General features: G+C 42.5%; 2 protein-coding genes across 2 annotated transcripts in view; one reads left to right on the top strand and one right to left on the bottom strand.

Annotated features, from left to right (window-relative positions):
* LOC126383971 (collagen alpha-1(XIV) chain-like) overlaps positions 1 to 17139 on the top strand; it is an 849933-nt gene that overhangs the window by 683175 nt on the left and 149619 nt on the right. The window lies entirely within an intron of this gene.
* Positions 1 to 17139, bottom strand: part of LOC126383947 (ectonucleotide pyrophosphatase/phosphodiesterase family member 2-like) — a 78770-nt gene that overhangs the window by 21998 nt on the left and 39633 nt on the right. Inside the window, exon 24 of the mRNA XM_050034713.1 lies at positions 14936 to 15089. Within this exon, the coding sequence (XP_049890670.1) occupies positions 14936 to 15089 (154 nt within the window). The remainder of the gene's footprint in view (positions 1 to 14935; positions 15090 to 17139) is intronic.

Below are 17139 nucleotides of genomic sequence, written 5' to 3'. Positions count from 1 at the left end.
GATGGGAGAACTGGATCTCAGTGAAGGGCAAGTGGTCCATAACTTTAATTTTGGAGACAAAAAAATGTAGGCTTAGCGCCCTGTGGTCCATTGCCCAATAGGAAATGTAGAATACTCAAAAGTACTTTAAAAGTGCTTGAGTTACTTTACTCAGGGAGTAACGCAGTAAAGTAACTGGTTACTTAAAAAAAAAGTAACGCAGTAAAGTACTTTAATTACTTTTAAAGTAACATTGTCTGGATGGCAGCATATGTTGCTCCAAAACCTGTATGTACCTTTCAGCATTCATGGTGCCCTCACAGATGTGCCATGGGCACTAACACTCCCCCATACCATCACAGGTGCTGGCTTTGAGCTAGTAAAAATCTGGATGGTCCTATTCCTCTTTAGCCCAGAGGACACAATGTCCATGATGGACTCTTTTCCACTTTGTGTCAGTCCATCTCAGATGAGCTTGGGCTCAGAGAAGTCAGTGGTGTTTCTGGATGTTGTTGATATATGGCTTTCACATGGGCGAGTCTTTGCACTTGTAGATGCAGCAACAAACTGTGTCTACTGACAATGGTTTTCCAAAGTGTTCCTGAGCCCATGTAGTAATATCCCTGATACAAATATATTGGTTTTTAATACAGTGCCATCTGAAGGATCAAAGGTTACAATTAGTCAGTGTTTGTTTTCAGCTTTGTCCCTTGATTTCCTAGGATTCTCTCAATCTTTTGATGATATTATGGATTGTAGATGGTAAAATATATAAATTCTTTGCAGTTGTGTGCTGAAAAACATCCTTAAACTGCTGAACTGTTTGCCCACACAGTTTTTCATAAAGTGATAATCCTTGTCTGTCCTTGCTTGTGAACAGCTGCACCTCTGGAGGATGCCCCTTTCATACCCAATCATGACACTGTTATCTGTTACCAATTAACCGGTTTACCTGTGGAGGGTTCCAGATGATTTTTAAGTTTTCCACAACTTTCTCAGTCTTTTGTTGCCTCTGTCCCAAACTATTTGGAACGTGTTGCATCAAACTCAGAATGTGTGTATATTCACACACAAAAAAAATTTATCATCATAATAAGTTTAAGTCTATTACATAATAGTATAAATGTTTTAACATATATCCAAGTCAGCTGCAGTTTAGGGAACCTGTGCTCATTGTTTAACCGTACCAAAATTAGTCAGATGCTAAATGTCAACAAAACTGATTGTAACTCATGTAGGCCAACTTTTCTATATGGCTGTATGACTGGGAGGTCTATGTATTCCAGATAGAAAATATTATCACAGTGAGTCATGCTTGAAGTCCTGTGTTTACAAGGTACATGCCCCAGCCTGCTGCAGCCCTGATGTTTTGTCAGCAGTGAGGAGATTCCCCCTGTTGTGTGTCTACAACAGGAGAAGGGAAAACTCCTGGGAAAAAATGAATGCAGGCTGCTAAACTCAGTATTTTAGAGACAGCTGGTGTCCCAGATACCATACTATGCCTAACTGTACAAGAGAAACCTTAAACTTTCAGCTAGAAATGCAAGAAATTTTGTTGTAAATCCTGCCTCTGTCTCTATTTTGAAGGGCTAGTTTGACAGTTTTGGGATAATGCTTATTCACTTTCATACAGAGCATGAGATGAAAAAAATGAATGCCACTGTCATTCAAGTGAAAGTTGACAGAAATGACATTACACCACTGGTAAACTGTATTGTAAAAATACTGTCAGTTATCACTCACGCGAGACAGCATTGCTACTTCACGCCTACCAGCACACTGAACAAACAGAGATCAATGCGTCAGTTTTTTCTCAAACCAAAACGTGGATGTGATTGAACTCTGTATGTTTCCACCAAAAAGCTAAAAATGGCAGAATTCCTTTTGTATCAAATTTGGCAAATTTCTTTATGTCACTACTTCACAGGTCTACATGCTAAGACCAGGATAAGTGTTTTAAAGGGACACCTTGCCGACTTTCAAACAACTCTGTGTCACCATTGTGTGGGAAATGTCTTCAGATGAAAGATTTTTAGGCAGAGTCCGTGCCGGAGCTTCCCAACCATCTGCTAGAATGAAGTGTTCTTTGTCACATAAATGATCTTAACCCTCTCTCTCTGTTGGAGGCTGCTTTACTTGTGCTTGCAAAGAGAATGATCAGTTGGCTGGTGCTTTAACCAGCCAACTGATCATTCTCTTTGTAAATTCTTTCATAAATAAGTCAGATTATTGTCTGATATGATTCAGGGAAGATGAAAGGACACAAAATGGCTGGTTTCAGAGCCAGACTGATACTCCAAATTATTTTTTTTTCCGGGCTGTACTGGGATAGATGAGGAAAAGTCCCCTCCTTAGCCCTCGACACCTGCAGCTTCAATAACCCTCCAAGAAAGAGAAGAAAAGGGCAGAAAATGAAAGCTATCCCAGCCTTAACAGAGGAACCGCTGAGTGAGCTACCAAAAACAGAAACCACCTTTAATATGCTGTAGTCTCTACTGCGTAAAAGTGAAAGTGCAATCAGCTATTTTAGTTTTAGTTAGTTTTAGTTTTAGTTTAGTTTTTATTCACACATCATCCAGGAAGTACAATACAATACATGGTGTATACAACAAGTATTTTGTGAAAAGGGTCACCCCAAGGAAGCTATTTTGAGGTTTGGTAAAGTAATAAGTGCCTTTCCAGAGTCCCTAGTAAAGTGAAATTACAGAGCTCGGCCTGTAAAACTATTTCATGATCTTCTAAGTCATTTTTGGCTTGCGGTTTATTTTCCAGTAAGGATGGTCTTGGTAATTCATGGTGAGAGATGTTTACACGTCTGCATCAAAACTGACTGTATTTACCTCAGTAGTTCTGACTTCACATTAAGGTTGCCAACCATCCCGTTAAGGATGGATTCATACCGTAATTAAAATCTAAAGTAGTAGTAAAATCAGTATTGAACTGATAAAGGACACATTTTGTTCAGTATTACTGAGAATCAATTCAATGCTTATCTATGGGAGAGAAATATTTTAGGTTAGACCATTAAGACAGGGCGATCTGTATGGGATAGAAGAAAACCTATCTGTCATCATCCTGTCACAGAGCATACTACAGATGGTCTCTGTTTTTACTTGCCCACTCATTGGTCCTACTTTCATTGTTGCTGCAGGTGTAGGGGACTTTTTTCTCATACATCCTAGCACATCCCAGAACCAAAAGTAATTTTAGGTATCAGTCTGACTCTGAACCCAGCCCCCTTGTTATCCCCTCATCTTCCCCTCATCCTTAAAGCTGCAGCCTCCAACAGAGAGAGAAAGGCTAAGATCATTTATGTCACGAAGAAGACATCTATTTAACATCATACGACCAAACAGCTGTTGGATTGATTTTGTTATTCATCTTATTCATTCATTCATTCATTCATTCATTCATTCATTCATTCATTCATTCATTCATTCATTCACTCATTCATCTTCTCATTAATTCTCTTGAGGGTTGCGGGGGGGCTGGAGCCTATCCCAGCTGACATCGGGTGAGAGGCAGGGTGCACCCTGGACAGGTCGCCAGACTATCACAGGACTGACACATAGAGACAAACAACCATTCACACTCACGGACAATTTAGAGTTATCAGTTAACCTAGTCCCCAATCTGCATGTCTTTGGACTGTGGGAGGAAGCCGGAGTGCCCGGAGAGAACCCTGGCTGACAAGGGGAGAACATGCAAACTCCGCACAGAAGGGCTCCCACACCCGGGATCGAACCAGCAACCCTCTTGCTGTGAGGCAACAGTGCTAGCCACCACACCACCGTGCTCCCCTTTATTCATCTTATTGCAAACTAAATTGTTTTCATGAACTGAGCTACATGTTTATTTTAAAGTTTGTGTGGCTCTGTGGTCCTAACTTTGCCGAAATTTATGGTCTATAAATAAGCCTGTTTAAGGGATGTTTTTTTTTTGTAAACCAGGCAGAAACATGTGAACACACACCACATAAAGAGGGGTACTTAATCATACAGTAAACAACAATGATGGAACTGGCCTGCCCTGCCAGGTGAACTTAGTAGTTTCTATGTATTTATCCAGTATTGCCTCTATCTTTCACCATCCATCCAACTATGACCATGAACAGCAAAACAACAGTTAACACTGGTCTCTACAAATAAAGGCAGCATCAGAAAACACTCCTATGGTTTGATTGGGAGAGCAAGGATAAACATATCTTGTTGTTTAGGATGGAGGACAGGTAAATCTTTTAATCATTAAGGGATACTTTGTAACCAGCTTTGTATCATAACAATGTGGGTACTAACATGAACTACAGTAAACTTCCCACTATCATCCAAGCACCTAGATCTCCCTGCTCATTTGCAGGGAAAATGTGGCATATTTTCGCTGGCTCTGGGCTGTTGCTCAAACCCATTCTCTCTTCAGAGTTGTCAAATACTGGTACAACAAAAAAAGTCAAGTATCCGTTTATAATGCTAATGGTGCTGAAAAGTCCCTATAGGGCAGGTGGAAGGGGCAGTGGATGGGTCCAACAACCATTGGACTTTCACCCGGGAGCCCAGTGTTAGCTACTCGTATGAATGTTGAGCCAAACCATGATCTATTTTTCTATACCTAACCTAAAGATGTTTTACAGACGTTGTAAGTTTATTTTGAAAAAGAGTGTATGCATCCAACGAGCAGAAACTGTACATGTCCTGTGAAAACAGAAGTGTAATATGACACAGCGTCCCAGAACGTCAACAACAAATGCACCCAGAATACCTAGCGCATATATGTAGACATCAAGGTCCACTGCAAGCATTAATATGTGACAAGAGAGAGAAAATAGGAGGGAATATGTTGGTTGCTCAAACTACAGATTGTACTTCCGCATTTTTGTATGCCTGGCGCCATAATTATAGAAGGAGATCAAGAGATAGAGACCTCCCATTACATCACACACTAGTGAGGGTGTTTTTTTGGTCCTGTGTGGTGCAGTACATTCTAATAGTTGAAGGTTTGTCTATGTCTTGAGCAAAAGCAATGCCACCATCCTTTTCCTCTGTTTTCTCTGGTCATATAGCACCAATTTCAAAAGTGTTCTTTCTGCTGCTTCTTGCCCAGTTTTGTGAAAAGACCATCTATGCATCTATCTAGTAAAATACTTCTTAAAGACACTAATTCTGGCCTTAGCATATAGATCTGTAAAGTGGTGACAAAAAGAATTCCCCCAAATCTGATACAAAGACTTTATAAATCTAGGGCTGTAACCGACTTAGAATTATGTCAGTTTAGCTTGAACGGGGTTTAGTGGGACATTCAGTATGACAATGTCATTAAAGGAGCAATAAGCTAAATTCATGATTTCTAGATTGAAGGAATTAAAAAATTGCTATGTGAAGAACTAGAGGTGTAATTTCATCTGGAGTATAGCATGACCTCACACACCCTCTCTCTGTGTTGATCTCCAGCCCATTGTTTACAAGCCGGTCAGGCTGCGCATTCATGTACGTTCATGTGAATCGCCTCCTCCTCCTCCTCTCGGAGCCCTTGGCCCTCCCTCCCTATAAAAGGCTACAGCCAGTGAGCAATGGCAGCGCATATTTTCGAAATGAAATTTCAGAGAGTGGAACATCCATCTGAAGACGACCAGGATCTGACATTACCTCTAAAGAAACAGTGGTTGTTGGCGAAGAAGTTGTCGGATAAAGAAAGGGACAGAACTCGGATTAACATTGGCCTTACATTTCCAAGGTGGAGAGCACTGCGACAGCTAAACGGGCTATAATCTGACTTGGAGCTAGCTCTTCTTCTCCTGGACATACATAAAGTCAAATGTCTGTTTTAATTAGTGTTACAGTAACGTTAAGCACATGTCGCTATGTCGATTCAATTAAATTTAATGTTACAATCGTAGCATGGGTTAATGTCCGGAGCTTGAGTTATTAGCGGCTCGGTCCCAGCAACGGGTCAGGCGTTTCAGTTGTGTTAGGTGAGTAGCCCGACAGCCCAACTAACATTTGCAATTAGCATTGTAAAATGCAGCCCGGCGGGGAGCCTGGCGGCTGTGTTTAGCTATTCCCCTGCCTACTTCAATGATGATGGTACCTGTAATAAATGTAATATATTTGCTGAAATGGAGGCGAGGCTCAGTGACTAGAAGAGCTGGTAGAAGCACTCCATAGGTTAAAAAAAAAAAAAAAAAAAAAAATTGAATTTCCCCTCGGGGATTAATAAAGTATATAAAATTTAAAAAAAAAATAAAATAAAATAAAAAAATAAATAAAAAATTAGCTGCAAGCTACTCCAGTAGCCGTAGTAGCTCTAGTGCTAACTCTGGGAGCTAACGCTTAACATTCCTCTCTTCTCACGGGCTCACGGAGAAGAGTTGGAACGTTAGCATGACAGCCGACTAGTGCTAACGCTGACGTCCCCACGCTTCTCGGCTCCGACTCACTGAGCCTGGCGGAGAAGCGTGGGGACGTTGGCACTAATGGGCTGCCATGCTAACGTTTCAACTCTTCTCCGTGAGACCGTGAGCCCGTGGGGGGGAGCAGAGGCAGAGGGAGGAGTGGCTCATGACACACTTTGTTTTGCTCTAGCGGTGAAATGATTTCGCTTATTGCTCCTTTAAGTAATAAAGTAAACAAGCTAACTGAGCTAACAATGGATCGGAAATGTGCAACAATATTTTTGCTGACATGAGATATCAAACAACAGCCAGAGACTGTATCGTATTGTTGCTGTGAGCTGTAAATTCACCACGTCAAAGCAGAAGGCAGAAGAGAACGTTATCTCGGAGACTAACTCCTCCAGAAATGCACTGCACACTGACTGCCAAAACAAAAAGCTGCTCGACTTGATGCAGTCTCAGTTGACTGAGGGGTCTCTGACTGACGATTTGAATATCTGACTTTCAGGGTGCAGCCCCAGATAAATCTGCCTGTCACAGTGGTCACTTTTCACTTACCTTACATACCATCCTCTCAGCTCACTAAGTAATTTTCCATTCACCCTGCCTTGCAACCACACCCACCTATCAGCCTATTTCCTTCCCACATGTTTCCCGCTCCTGTCTGCCATACTCACCTCATCAGGCCAACTGCTCTCACCTGTGGACTTCTTGACCACGCCCTAAGTAAGCCCCTCTCTTTCACCTCTGCCTACCAGTGGACTGAACTGTTCAGGTCTGAGTACTCAGGTCCTTGTTCTCGGTTCCGGGTTCGGCCAAGTCTGTCAGTCTCTGGGTTCGACCAGGCCCTGGCCCCTGAACACGGACACTGACAGACCTGTGTGTGGGCTCTGAGCCTGTAGAACAAACTGTTAATTGTGTTACTTCATCTGGCCAAATGCCTTCTTTGCCTGTGTTTAATTAAAGGTCATTACCAACTGTCACTAACTTCTGGAGTGCTGCATTTGGGTTCAAATCACACTTGTTACACTGCCAGGTTTTGCTTTTTAGTGGAGTCATGCAGAGTTTAATCTCTGCCAGGATTTCGTTTGAGAAAAAATGGATGCATTGACCTCCATATTGTTGAGGTCACAGAAACTTGAACATCTGTAAATATCTGTACAAGACAGAAAGAAGAGGCTTGACTCATTTAGAAGAGTCTCTTAGTCTTCTATAACTACTACCACAACTCATACTCTGAGGCCTGAGATTCTACAACTGACAGCTCCAACACTCATACTTATAAGGGAGCGTGTTTTGGCTTTATTTTTACTGTTATTTCATGCACATGACAGCTTAATGGGTGTTCTTAAAAACATCAGAGAAGTACGTACTTAAAAGGCTTAATAAACGCAGGGTCTGTAAAGTACAGAGAAGATATTATTATTAGAAGTATTATGTTTCACAAATGTCTGTTATGACTCATCTATAACAGTATGACCACCTTCGTACTATTGCACTGAATAAACATCTGATGTATCCTCTCTCCAAGGTCTAATAATTTCATGGCCTCATGGCCTCTCACAATTAGACATTTCTCAGAATTGTTTTTAGAATCTCAAACGGGTGAAAGCCTGACTCATCAGGCACGTCCCACTTTCTCTCTCTGGCAAAGTAATACTAAGAATAAGGGGAAGCAAAGGGAAGGGACTTCCACTTTATGCTGTCATAAAGACCAAAACTTTATGATTAAACCAGACAACATGAAGGAAAACCTTTCCTTGAGGAGTTTCCCCAGGAGACCAGTGTTCGGAATCGTGTGAACTGTGAGAGAAAAAGTCCGTATTCACCATGTTTTTCTTTTCCTAAACCTAAGCTATGTAACTTAAGGTTAAGTACGTAATGCATTCATGGGGCGCTAATTTGTAGGGTATTGTACATGTACGTGCTTTGTAAGAAATCATCTGAATTTATTTCAATACGATTAAATCAATTCCTTGGATAACAATGGGCCTTATTCACTAATATCTGCGCAGAAATGTTCTTACTCTCCGCAATAAATAAGTACTTGCGCAAAATCACCGTCGGATTCATGACACGTGCGTACTGGCCAATTTTGTTCTCACCACCGTGCGTATGTTAGTAAATCAGAACCATTCTAAATTGACAGGCGCGTGTCCGCGATCTGCAATCAGCATACTACCACACCCCCATTTCTCCATATAAGGAAACCGCTTGCCTAGAGTTGATTCATGAATGAAGGAAGTAGTTACGCGAGGAGAGAAGTAGTAAATTTCACAGTTTGTTAGAAGCGATGGCGCCGGGTCTTACAGGAATGCCATGGGTCATTGTAAGATTGTGGAGGACACAGCATGCCAGGATGATCTTGCACACCTTCTCAGGGGTATAAAGTAGTTTGCCACCGGCCGTATCTGATCCAAACACATCCAACGGCCCTTAAGCACGCCAAAAGTGCGCTCTACGGCGCGTGTGTGGGCATGTATGTTATTATAGCGCACCTCTTGAGGGGTTTCAGGGTTTGCGTATGGTGTCATCAGCCATGTTTTAAGGCCATATGCCCGGTCACCCAAACAATATAACATTTTAACATTAACGGAATAGAGACTTACTGAAAATACTAACTTAAAACAATTGAAATAAAAGACTAGAACAAAAGATGCTCACCAACAAGCCATCCACTTCTCACAGCCCCTGCCTCCAAACGCATTCCCACTGTACTGTTTTGCAAAATAAATGAGTCGTGGGTGCCTCCTGGCCAGCGGGCCACAGCCTTAAGGATATGGCAGTCGGCATTACAGATCATCTGCACGCTGATGGAGTGATAGTTTTTCTGTTCATGTTATTGTTAATATTTTAATTGTCACAATGATGAGGGTGAACGTGTGTCAATTTCATGGTAATTTAATCCATTTGGCCAATATATTAGTAAATTAATGATTTTAAAAAATGTTAATTAAATCTCTTTTTCATTTCAAAATCAAGAAAGCTTCCAGTTTAAATCCCAAAACACCTCTGAATCATGCAGTGAACTAAAGAGTCCAAGAAATGTGGAAAAAAGGGTAGTGTGCTGAGTGTAATTGTTCTCAACTGATCAGCACACTGGAGAATAATGTGAGATGGTGCATGTCAGACTTCGGGCTCTAGTTTCCCGGCGCAGCGCAGGGTGGTGAACCCCCCGCAGAGCTAGTTTCGAGCAGCGCAACCCGAGGCGTGCTCAGTTTGGTAGTTTGGCAGACCGAGGTGCGCTGAGATGGGTGTGGTGGCGCAGCAGGGGGAGGTGTCGACAGATCCAGCTTGGCGCAGTGACAGTTTCGTGCCAAAAGGCGTCGCCGAAGGTGCGCTAAAAGCTCGCCAGCTGAAACCAGATCTACTGTCAGCGCAGGCGGAGTGCAGCCGCCGAAGTTTGGCTGACCGGTGGACAGCGCGCACACGTCACCAAAACCTCACATGCAGGTTTCCAGAATGTCAGGCACATTAACAATGCAATAAATAGCCAAAAACCACTATTCAATGCAACTATCTGCAATCAGCACATAAATGTATCTCTGTATCGACTGTCCCGTCACATCTGATGTCAGATCAAAAGGGATTGGCACCGTTTGATCTGTTTGGCACGCGTAATGGAAACCCAACCTGATTTGATTAACACAGCTCATTACGCCTTCGCGTGGCACATTTAAGGGCGAGGAGAGGGGCTCATTTGATTGGTGTGATGTGTGTAAAACCCACTCCACGCTTTCTCTCCTCCCTCTTTCCGACTTGCGCAGGTAGGAGGGACGGAGGTGGGAAAGAGGAGTAACTGCGCCAGGCGCACGGTGTGCCAAACTTGGAAAATCCGCCTGGCCACACCCAGTTGGCGAAGCGCAGGTGCGCTTGGCCTCCGCCTCGCCCGGTCTGCGAAACTAGAGGCCTTCATGTTCATTGTTGAGGTCTAAGTTTAATCAGCTTTCTATGAGTCACTGTTGGAGAGAATTTCCTACAGTTGTTCAACTGTGCAGATCCATTTTTTCTTCTGTGTTTAACTGTTGGCACCATTATGTTTGACACATTTAGGAAACCTACTATGACTCATAGCTTATGTTACCTTCTATGATCAACAATGTTGCTTTGCACAAGCTTAGCAGTATGTGTCAGTCTAGCTGCTGTCCAAATATTTATGGAAGCACACAGTCACTATGTCCACATCAGACAGTACACATACCTACATGATGAATAGGATCAAGGAAAAGTCCCACAAATCCTTAAAAAAGGCTGTTTGCTGGTCCTTGAAAAGTCCTTTTACAAATGACAGGCCTTCACAGTCTCCCTCGACGAAGTTTGGTCTGATTTTGCTGCGGCTTGTCTTTATCAGTGCTTATCAAAATGATATAACAGTTCCTGAGGCTGACCTAAAGCTCTAGTGTGTAGGATTTAGGGGGGGGTATATTTGCAGAAATGGAATGTAATATAATAATTATGTTTTCTTAAGTATATAATCACCTGAAAACACAAATAATTTTGTTATTATTACCTTAGGATGAGCCGAAAACACTGATTTTTTTTTTTTTTACGTGAAATTGCTTTATTTAGCGTTTTACTGGTTTGAATTACCGGGTCTGTTTGTTTTGGAGAGGAAGAGACCTCTGCAGATAATTTGGCTCCCTGTACAAACGTCTGGATCATAAATTTTCAGAGCAAAATGGTGAGTACACATTAGCAGGTGGATTGCAGGCGGCCCGTCTCCGACATGCCAAACAGCACTGGAGAAACCCTGATTTGTAACTCTAAGTGCTGTATCATAGGCAACTGGACTTCTTTCATCCAAGAGGCTTCTTCAGTTCTGCACTGATAGTTACTGATCCAAAAACTGAATAGGCCTCTTTAAGCTTAAGGTCAGTAGTGGTGACATAAAAATGAGTTTGCTGTGGTTGCGTCACAATGAATTGCCACAGTTTACCTGGGAATATTTTTCTAAAAACAGACCAACATTTCAGCAGAGGTCAGAGTCTGTAGTGAGATCAGTGGTAGTATTTCGATTCAGAAAAGTATTCATACCACACTGTAAAAATACAAGTTACAAGTAAAAGTCCGGGAAAGTGTCACAGACATTGTCGAGAAGGCAAAACAATTCTGACACACCAGTGCTTTTGTTAGCTTTGATGATTCTGACCAGTGGCAGCTGCTGGTCTTTCAAACAGGGGAAGCTCACTTTAAGTTTACATCATAAAATTTGTCATATTGTAGCGAGGCAGTAACTTATAAAAGAAACATTTAATTGAAGCTGTTTTTCAACCACACTCATGCCATAGAACCACAGCAAAACACACCTCAAAGATTTTCAGATGGGTTTAAACATCTGAACTGTGCTGTACAAACAGTGAAAATGAACTATATCGCTTACGGAAATAAGGAACTCCGGACGGCACTTGTAGTGTAATGTTTACTGAAGTGTTTATACTGTACCTTTAAGCTGACCTTTAAAGATACATGTTGAAGCAATGTACTCTGTGCACTGAGAAGTCACACACTGGTTTATTATTTTATGTATTCTTATGACACACACACTCACTGAGCACTTAAGTATTGTGGTGGAGAAGTACCTAGGCATCATTTCTAAAAATAGCATGAGGATGGGCTCAGAAACACTGGTGGAAAGTTAGGGGAATCACAGCTTGTCCTGATATGACCCTGTTAAGAGGAGGCGGTCTTAGATTGTCCAGGAAAACATTACGAGTACAAGTAAAGAGGCGGGGTTTAGGATGAAAGGAGAAAAAGTGAAGACTCAGCAGAAATATGACACCGTTATGGTGGTAGGATGAAAGGAAAAAAAGTGGAAACTCAGCAGAAATGTGACATCGTTACGATCAGAGCCAAGTGGGAAGGATTAAGAAAGAGACGACTCAGCAGAAAATCTTCACAATAAAAACGAGTGCGCAAACAAAGAAATTTCAGTCTTGCTCCAAAGCTTGACTCATTGCGTTGTGATGTGTTTGTTGCCTGCGAGCACATTAAACTCAGTTGTATCTGATTCTATGTGTCTCCAGTGATTTTTTACCTCTGAGTATTTTGAGTTTTTGATATCTAATAGAAAACAACAAAAGTCCGTTCGAGAAGAAAGGAACGAGGTCGCGAGCTTTCTGGCCCAGCTCCAGACCATTTTAAATTTATGCTTCTACATTTCTGTCAGAAGACTCCTCTCGCAAATATCCGCATGAGACTGAGCTCGAAATGTGAAGCACTGTCAATCACAAAGGGGTTCAGCCTTTTAGACAATTCCTCCAATCGTCATTCATACACCAAGCGTCCTTTCCCGCCTACCGCTTCATTAGGTCCCAGGGAAGCTGAGCCTCCCTGGAAGTGACGATTTTGTTGCATTTATCCAATGACCGCTTTGCTGCATGAAAAAAACCTGCTCAGTGCTGTCTCATAGGAATGCATGGGGGCTCCACGTCCACCGTGCTGACACGAGAATGTATGACAGGGAGGTTGCGTTTGAAAACTGGTGATAAACAGCTGACGTTTGAACATCATAGTCATGATCTTAAACACATCCTAGCGCATGTTTAAAGGAGCAATAAGCGAAATTCATGATTTCTAGATAGAAGGAATTAAAAAATAGCTATGTGAAGAACTAGAGGTGTAATTTCATCTGGAGTATAGCATGAGATCACACACCCTCTCTCTGTGTTGATCACATTGTTTACCAGCCGGCTGCGCGTTCATGACTCGGAGCTAGCTCTTCTTCTCATGGACAGGTACAACATAAAGTCAGATGTCTGTTTTAATTAGTGTTACAGTAACGTTAGTCACATGTCGCTATGTCGATTCAATTAAATTTAAAGTTACAATCGTAGCATGGGTTAATGTCCGGAGCTTGAGTTATTAGCGGCTCGGTCCCAGNCTCCCTCCCTATAAAAGGCTACAGCCAGTGAGCAATGGCAGCGCGTATTTTCGAAGCGAAATGGCGGAGAGCTGGGGCTAACCAGTGCTTCCTCCTCAGACTCCACTTCACTCAGCTGCCTCTCCCACTTTAACCTCAGTAACAATCCGGAGCTAGCTGGGAGCGGCTGGCGAGGCTTTAGCCGCAGCATGACCGGAGGGAAGCACAGCCAGTTACAGGGCTGCCAAGTTTCATCTCCACTGTTTTCTCTGCTGGCTCTTCTGTCTCATCCTCTGTCTCTGTGTTCTCAATTTGTATCTCTTCTACATCTTCGTCCTCACTGTCCTCAATCTCTTCTGATCTCTCTTGATCTTCTGTCTCTTCTGTGCCCTCTGCACTCTCACTTTCAGGGGGTGCATAAGGGGGGGCTGTCGCTGGCACTGCCCAGAATGACAGCAGATCTCTCTGCTGTCTCTTCCTCTTACCTAGCATCTTTCAAAAGATAGCTACATGTTACTGTTTGATTGAATACTGTTTTACAGTGGTTCTCAAAGTGGATTCCAGGGACTCTGTGGGTTCCTTTAGGGGGGTCTAAATTGACCCTTACAAGGTCTGTAACTCTGACAGTGTACAAATGGAACCGTACACTGTCAGAGTTAAGGATAGACCTTGAAATTTAGAATTTTGAGAAACACTGCTTTAGGGGGGTCTAAATTGATATTTACAAGTCTGTAACTCTGACACACACACACACACACACACACACACACACACACACACACACACACACACATTGAGACTAACGTTAGAGTCTCTTTTTCAAGTGTGAACTGGCCAAGAGAAGAGGCAAATAAATGTTACACAGCTCTGCAACAAATACAGGACAATGATAGACTTATAGCAGCCTTAAAACAGTACATATTAACTAGGAAACTCAAGGAGAAACAGCAAATCAACAGTGAACAAAATTGGGTAGTTACCTACCGTCCGTCTTCTAGCAAGCAGGAGAACGTCGAGTGGGTTTTAAATGTCGGCGCTGTTGTGTGTGAAAGATAGTTAGAGACGCCAAGACCCGCCTTACGTTGCTTCTGATTGGTTTATATTGCGTGGTGCCTTCCGTGGTTGGTTAGATTTAGGCACAAAGGGCTGATGGATTGGTCTGGGATTGGTTATCTCGGTCAGTCAATCAGAGTTACTCGAACTACGGCAAGCCGCGAGGACCAAAGTTTATTATCATTAAAAAAATAAATATAGAGTATTGAATGGGGAAATATAAGCGTGAGAAATGTCAAGTGTGGCGTGTGGTGTGAGAATGGGTCAAATTGCGTGACTGTCACACTCAAAGCGTGACGCTTGGCAGCTCTGCAGTTAGCCTCCACTAGCTTCCCAACTAGCCCCGGCTCTCTGTTTGGATCCAACCGGAGCACCGAGCCCTGGTTTGTTATTCAGGTTAAAGTGGGAAGAAGCAGCAGGTTTATCGGGCAGCTGAGTGAAGCTGAGTGAAGTGGAGGCTGCGGAGGAAACACCATGATGGGTTAAGGTCCGGAGCTTGAGTTATTAGCGGCTCGGTCCCAGCAATGGGTCAGGCGTTACGGTTGTGTTAGGTGAGTAAATTAGCCCGGCAGCCCAGCTAACATTTGCAATTAGCATTGTAAAATGTAGCCTCGCGGGCAGCCTGGCGAGCCAGGCGTGCAACTGGAGACTGAACTCACATTGCAAGCCTCACTGGTGTCTGGTCGGTGTGGTACAAGAAACGAAAAGACCCTGAGAGCCCCGTCACACTCCTCCACTGTCTGGTTCAGCTCCTGGCAGCTTGTCACCACTGTGTAGTAGTGGGTGGGGACGGGCGGGGTGTCGGCTGTGAACCTGGACAAAGGACCGGGGTCAGAGTTATTTATTACAGCAGCTGGGTATTTTAGGTTATTTTAGTTTTGTTTGTTGATTTGTCTGATTGATTATAGAAAGAAATGTACATTACTTCATATCATAAAAATTTGCTCAACTCAGCTGCTAATCTGCGACCATTATCCAACATAAACTAACAACACACTAAAACATTTTACCTTACAAAGTAACAATAAGAGGAAAAAAGGAAGTGCATCACAATGCTTCCGAGCTCAAGGCAGCTCGGAGTAAAGCCGCTGCTCCTCCGTGTCAAAGGGGTCAGTTGAGGTGGTTCGGGCATCTAATCAGGATGCCTCCTTGTGCCTCCTGTTAGAGGTGTTGCGGGCACGTCCCACTGGTAGTAGGCCCCAGGGCAGACCCAGATCACACTGGAGGGATTACATATCTCGTCTGGCCTGGGAACGCCTTGGGGTCCCCCAGGAGGAGCTGGTAAGCATTGCTGGGGAGAGGGACATCTAGGGTGCTTTGTCTGGCCTGCTGCCCCGCAACCTGGCCCCAGATGTGCACATGAAAATGGATGGTTGGACGGATCACAATACTTTGTCTTCAAACAATACAAAGAGGCTGTGTGTCATATCATAAACAAATTGGGGTGGGAATTGATATTAAAAAGGTAAAGCAGTGTGTTACAGAAGTGTAATGCATTCACTTCAGAAAATAACACTTATCTACCTGTTTTTTGTGAATGAATAAGATTATTATCCTGTTAATAAAAAAAATTTGTTCCATGAAAACTTTTCTTTCATTAATTCAGAAAAACAGAGCAGATTTATAAAACTTTTTTTTTTTTTACATTAAAAGATATATTTCATGGTATTATGGTATTTTTCTTGTTATTACTAGATATCAAAATATTCTGTTTTCACAATTAAGACAACATATAACTTTCCATCCATTCATTATCTTTTTCTTATCATGGGCCGGGTCACACAGGCAGTAGGCTTAGCAAGGTCTGCTGAGCGTCCCTCTCCCCAGCATCATTTTCCAACTCCTCCTGTGGGATCCTGAGGCGCTCCCAGGCCAGATGAGATATGTAGTCCCACCAACATGTACTGGGTCTAGTTGGATGTGCCTGCAAAACCTCTAACAGGAGGTGCCCAGGGGGCAACCTGATCAGATGCCTGAACCACATTGATGAAAACTTGCAGTGGCTCCCTCTAGATGTCTGACCTCCTCGGCCTATCTTTAAGGCTGAGCCTAGCCAGACAACAAACCACTTTATCTTTCTACATTATAAAAATTTCTTGGATTTTGTTGATAACGATAAAGGTTGTTACAGGTCCTGTAGATGCCCAGCTGAAACTGTAGCTATCTTCGGCCAGTGGTTTTAATTAGGATTTATTTCATAATATTTGTATCACATCTCCATCTGAAAGCTTCCATAAGCAGACTTTCTGATAAATATTTTTTCCTGACCAATTTTTTTCCAAGATCAAAAATGAGCTTCAAGCTACACTTTACCTTCAATTCATCAGATCACAGAGTAACATACTTTGTGTTGTAGCTTCTAAACAGTGTATTTGTGATGTTTTTTTTCATTTGGTATATACAGTGCCCTCCAAAAGTATTGGAACAGTGAGGCCAATTCCTTTATTTTTGTTGTAGACTTAAAATATTTGGGTTTGACATCAAAAGATGAATATGAGACAAGAGATCAACGTTTCAGCTTTTATTTCCAGGTATTTACATCTGGATCTGATACACAACTTAGAAGATAGCACCTATTGTTTGAACCCACCCATTTTTCATGAGAGCAAAAGTATTGGAACATGTGACTGACAGGTCTGTTTTGTTGCCCAGGTGTCTCCCAATTACATTGATTATTCAAACAATAAATAGCACTGAATGTCTGAGCTCAGTTTCAGATTGGGTAGGATAGGTTTTGTCTGTGCAGACTGCATTTAGAGGTGGAACCAACATGAAAACCAGAGAGCTGTCTATGGGTGAAAAAGAAGCAATTGTGAATCTGAGAGAAGATGGACAATCAATCAGAGCCATTGCACAAACATTG

The sequence above is a fragment of the Epinephelus moara genome, chromosome 22, assembly GCF_006386435.1.
Source record: "Epinephelus moara isolate mb chromosome 22, YSFRI_EMoa_1.0, whole genome shotgun sequence".
NCBI lineage: Eukaryota > Metazoa > Chordata > Actinopteri > Perciformes > Serranidae > Epinephelus > Epinephelus moara.
The sequence above is the reverse complement of the archived record's forward strand: the minus strand, read 5'-3'. Positions and strand labels throughout refer to the sequence as shown.